This window comes from Cryptomeria japonica, chromosome 5, assembly GCF_030272615.1.
Source record: "Cryptomeria japonica chromosome 5, Sugi_1.0, whole genome shotgun sequence".
NCBI lineage: Eukaryota > Viridiplantae > Streptophyta > Pinopsida > Cupressales > Cupressaceae > Cryptomeria > Cryptomeria japonica.
The window spans coordinates 225,087,959-225,093,048 of record NC_081409.1 but is presented as its reverse complement, the minus strand read 5'-3'; the positions used below and the strand labels follow the sequence as shown (position 1 = coordinate 225,093,048).

Sequence of the window (5,090 nt, the reverse complement as noted above, 5' to 3'; positions counted from 1 at the left end):
TAGTTTGTAGCACAATTAGATGCCTCTTGCAAAGAGTACGAGGTAGTCCATATTACTATAAGCCATTTGTAGACCCAAAAACACATCACTAGGTAGTCCCATATTACTATAAGCCATCTATAGACCCAAAAACACATCACCAAGTAGTCTCATATTGCTATAAGCTAAGTCATCTGTAGACCTCCATAGTACTATAAGTCATTTGTAGATCCAAAAACACATCACCGAAGACTATAAAATTATCCATTTCCATTAACAAATTTATGCCATTACACTCCACCCCTTGTTACCACTTGGACTTCAATGCAACAAAATATAATATAATTATAACATGATTAGGCTTCACATGGGCAAAAAAGTCAGCCCAGGGGTAGACTAGAATTCCAAATTTCAAAAGCCAGCGGTTTAAACTCTGTTTCATTTCCATTAACGCAAGCTTGTCTCTTTCATATCCCATCTCTGTTTCTATAATTATTTTAGAGGAAAAGACAGTTGTGTTGGAGTCTTGTATGATATACGTGACAATGTACCTACCGTTTAACCTTCAGACAATAGAAGAAATCTGAATGGTACTGTGCATACCATCCACATTTCCACTTTGTAATTCTCATTCATTGCACGCGAGACAAATCAATTTCTATATTCACGAGCTTGACTTGCATTTGTCTCCTCTACCAATGACCTCGCGAAGAAAGAAAAACAGAACGAAAAAATCAAAGTCTGTGGGTCGCACCACAGGCATTTGTGTGGAGGTTTCCTAAATTAATCCAATCCCTAACTCAAGAAAACAAATCGTACACATAGAAATAATGTTGGGTATTTGGAAAAACCTTGAATTGATATTTATATTTAGAAATGGTCTGCGAGGGAATTCCGATGTGAGATCGGTAGCAGTGAAACGGGTTTTCCGCGATTCATGCCACGGTAGGCTTTCTTTGATTTTTCCTGTTTAATAATTCAATAGTGGCGGATATCAGGGTTTTGTTTGTTGGCTGTTTAGGGTTTCAATTGGCAGAAACTAGGGTAAGATGATGCTTCTTGATTCATTTTTCGCTTATATCAATGTGAAATTTATTGATGAATCTCGTTAGATGTGATAGAAGTTTAATTTCCTTTAAATCTCTCTGTGCGCTTGTGTTGTTTAATCTGATATAGCTGGCCAGCGTGTACTGTAGATAATGCAATGGATGGAGGCTGAGGGCAATAAATGATGAGGAATATACTTTTAATTGTAGAATGTGTATGGATCTGCAGGGATTGCTCAAGATGCAAGATTTAGGCGATCCACTCTTTAAATTGGTCATGGCTAATTTGTTCAACGAGGCCATAATTAATGGCCCTTTTGGGGAATTTTAAGGCAGAATTTTGATATAGGATGGGGAGGATTTTGATGGTTATGCTTTGTAAGAGGCAAATGTAAGTTTGTAGTGCTCCCTAGTGTCTGTGTCGATATGGGGCAAGAGAGCACACAGACGTTTGAGATCAATGGTGACAATGGTAATACGATTAATGGGGTGTGTGGTGCAAGCTTGCTTCATGAGTTGCCCGATGATGTGTTGTCTCTTGTATCCAAAGCACTGCAGCCCAGAGACTTGTGCAATATGAGCCTGAGTTGTAAGAGGTTGAACGTGATGGTTAATTCGGACAAGGTCTGGTGGCAACAATGCCTGCAGGTAGCTGAGAATGGTCCAGACAACCTGCAGGCTTGGAGGAATTTTGTTTCCTCTTACAAAGTCATTTGCAGGTTTCTTCTAGGAGTGAAACATCTGATAGGCATTTGGGTGCACCAGAATCCGGAGCTTGGCAACATGGTGTATGTTATGTGGGGTTTTCTTTCAGTAGTTGGGTGTAGAATTATACCTCAGGAGCTGGGTTCTCAAGGGTTTGAGAGTGGTCTGCTATGGGCACCGGTGTTTGAAGTTATTTGCAACTGGGATGGTTCTTTGGTCTTCTTTTTGCATGGACGAGAAAAGGATAAGGATTATTGCTATCCTGGTTCTCTGAAGCCTGCAAAGGACGATTGCAATGTGTTGTTGCTGGAAGTTAAGCCGTTTCGGCAATCTGTCTTGAAGGAAAATCTGCCTCTCATTCAAGACAGAAAATGGTCGCCCCCTGAAAATATAGCATCTTCATCAGGTGAACCATATCTGAATGGAACAACATCTAGATTAGGATCAAAAAAATTTATGGGGCAGAGAATTATGGAAACCAATTCGATGCAACTAAGAAGTAAGGATAGTGACTCCATTCAATTTAGTCGGTTAGGTTTTGGAGACAGGAGAAGATTATTGGAACTCGTTGCTCATCGTGTGCGATTGAAAGTGCCTCCTCCTGTCAGTGGTCCTTTGTTCCCTGGAGCAGGGATTGGCAGTAGTCTAGACAAGGCAGATGCTTCAAAGGATTTGTTGCTTTTGTCAGAACGCAGGTCTCTTATGATTCTTATGCATAAACATGGCGATCCCAATGGTAAGAAACCATTTTCTGGATCACAATATGAAGGTATACAGTCAGAGATTGCTTTGAAGATTCTCTGTCATGTGTCAGAATCCCAGGATTTGCAGGCAGCTAAAGATAGTCAAGGATTTGATTCAGTCAAAGGAAAAAGCATTTTACAGGGTCCGAGCACTTCAAGCACTAAATGGACTGTGTCTGGTTGGGAACCAACAAAGAAACAGAGTTTTGCAAAGTTTATTAAGGAGAGGATGAAGCAGATAATTGGTGTGGGTGCAGGTATACAGGATGGTGAAAGAGGAAATTCCTCTTGTAGTGGAGATAATAAGCGTGTGCAATTGCAAGAGTTTTTAAAGTTAGGTGACACTGTGGGGCTCTGTCTCCATGCATCGTGTTTAAAGCTGTCTATGTATCGCGCATGGCCGATTATGCATGACAATCGCTTTGCCTTGTACAAGATGCCTGAGCAGAAACCTGAGAAAGGAAGAGAATATGCAGGACTTTGGGGTGGAACTTTTGGATGGCCTCCAGGGCGACCACCTGAAGATAAACCTGGTAAGGCTTTGTTTTTCCTACTACTCTCATATGAAAAAACAGATGAAGGGTGGATTCTGATTGCAACCAAGATACTGGAGGGTACCCACTATGTTCTTCATCCAAATGGTTCTGCCATGTTCACAGCCAGAGTGGATGAGCTATCTTCAGAAAGATTTCCATGGGAAGGTGATAGGGATGATTCTCCAGTAGAAATTGTTTGTGTATACAAGGGAGAGGGTATAGCCAATGGATATGGATTTCGGTATCCTGGTTCAAAACCAGGCGATCTGTTTGTGTGTCAGAAGGGCCTTTTAGCATTTGTTTGGAGGGAATCAAAATCTGTATTGACTCTTCAGAGGCTGGACCTGCAGGCATTGTTAAGGGATGGGGAGAGAGTGGCTACTTTACCTCCAGTTGCAAACTTTGCTTATCTCACTAAGTCTTATTCAAATGTTTTTGCGGGTTATTCTGGGTTAACAACTACTGGATCTGCAACAAGGTCAAAGACAACCCCTTAGAATATAGCTGCGATATTTGTGATGAGTAGTGCATCGTTGGTGCTTTTCTTTTACCTGATGCAGTTCACCATTCTATAAATTATATTCTGAAATAACCAACCTAGTCAAGAAAAAAGAAAAAAAAACTGGAGTTACTCTATCAATTTTACATCTAGTTATCTATGTTGCATTTAGCCGATTATCAAAATAAAAATTGGGATCATAATAGCTCGTATCTTTACCAATATGGTGGAGATATCCTTTTATATTCCCCAAAGAGGGTAGGAGATTACAGGTATCCTGTAGAATGGGATGACATTCAAATGTTTATCCTTTGCTCGCTTTTTCAAGTGGTTTTGCTCTTTGTTACTGTTCTTTTGTCTTTTTTCACAAGGTGGTATTATCGTTCTCCAATAAAGTACATTAAGAGGAATGGTTAGGGTGTTCTGGAAACAGAACTTTCTTTGTGTTACATAATAATCAAGCACAAGCTATAATGTCATGTCCTTTTTATTGTCTAACTTCATTGTACCATTTTGCCAAAGGGAAGTTGTAGTTAGTTCATAAGCAATTTTTCTTTTGGTATACTTATTACAACCTGATGCATCATCTTGGAAATTCATGTGTTCATATTCTTTCTTGAAGCTTGTTTGCATATGATCTTTTATGCAGAAACTGCTTAAATAGTATACTGGTTATTTGTACTGGCACGTGTAGTATTGTCCATGTTAAAGCTAGCAAGGGGTATAACGGGCACTGATTTATTACAAAGAAAAAAACAGTTACTGGTGTGAATAGCTTAAATCCCAGGCCTTAATGGAAAAGAGAAAGCATGAAACAATGGCTTTTTCCTGTTATTGTTTTTTGAACTATGATCCAATGGTTTCAGATTTTAACAGGTTACTTAGCATTCGTGTTTATCTCTGTTGATGACAATATCTTTTATATTGGTTAACAAAATAAAACCAGATTATTTTTTGTTCACTTATTTTCTTTTAAGATATGCTATCTTCATACAAGAAAGGAGTTCATTTAGAGGGTGTACATTATGCGGTCCTTTGCAGAAAGCTTGTTCCATTTAAGAAATTTAAAGCAGATATGAGGTACACACAAGGTTACTCTTTTGCAAGAAAGTACTTTGCAGAAAGCTTGTTCAATTTAGGAAATTAAAACTAGATAACAGGTACATAAGGTAATCTCTTTTGATATGAAGAAATTGAGCATTATAAGATTTTGTTTAGTTTGAGAGCATTCTTGACAGCTATCATTTGTGTTACCAAGATTTGTAGCACATTTATAAGGGCATGTTGGGTGCAGTTGTAATTTTGGGCTCTTCTGAAGTTTTTTCTGAGAACATATGTTGTTCCTTTTATGAATCGAACACAGGTAATCACAGCCTAGGAAAATACAGTTTGAAAAAAGGATTGGGTAACTTAAATGTTGGCTTCTTGAGTTCATTAAAATACTAGCATTGGATAGAGATCTTTACAATTTTACACCATGTGAATTGATTGTACTTGTAGGATAGGTGATGCCTCTAGTTCCATGGTAGATTGTATTTCATTTGTGCCCGCGATACTTCATGAGTGAAAAGAATTCCATTTG

General features: G+C 38.7%; 1 protein-coding gene across 3 annotated transcripts; it reads left to right on the top strand.

The window, feature by feature from the left end:
• Positions 1-505: 505 nt before the first annotated feature.
• Positions 506-4,006, top strand: LOC131031049 (F-box protein At5g39450). Of its 3 annotated transcripts, none has more exons than XM_057962061.2 (2): positions 506-924; positions 1,255-4,006. In XM_057962061.2, exon 2 carries the CDS (start codon positions 1,452-1,454, stop codon positions 3,504-3,506), a length of 2,055 nt encoding a protein of 684 aa, XP_057818044.2. In that variant the 5' UTR covers positions 506-924; positions 1,255-1,451; the 3' UTR covers positions 3,507-4,006. The 3 variants fall into 3 exon arrangements, with proteins under 3 accessions (XP_057818044.2, XP_057818046.2, XP_057818045.2); XM_057962063.2 differs by having other exon boundaries at positions 1,176-4,006; XM_057962062.2 differs by having other exon boundaries at positions 1,156-4,006.
• The last annotated feature ends 1,084 nt before the right edge of the window (positions 4,007-5,090 follow it).

Coding starts and splice junctions, on each gene's coding strand:
- LOC131031049 (XM_057962061.2), top strand. CDS start 1,452: ATGGGGCAAGAGAGCACACAGACGTTTGAGATCAATGGTGACAATGGT.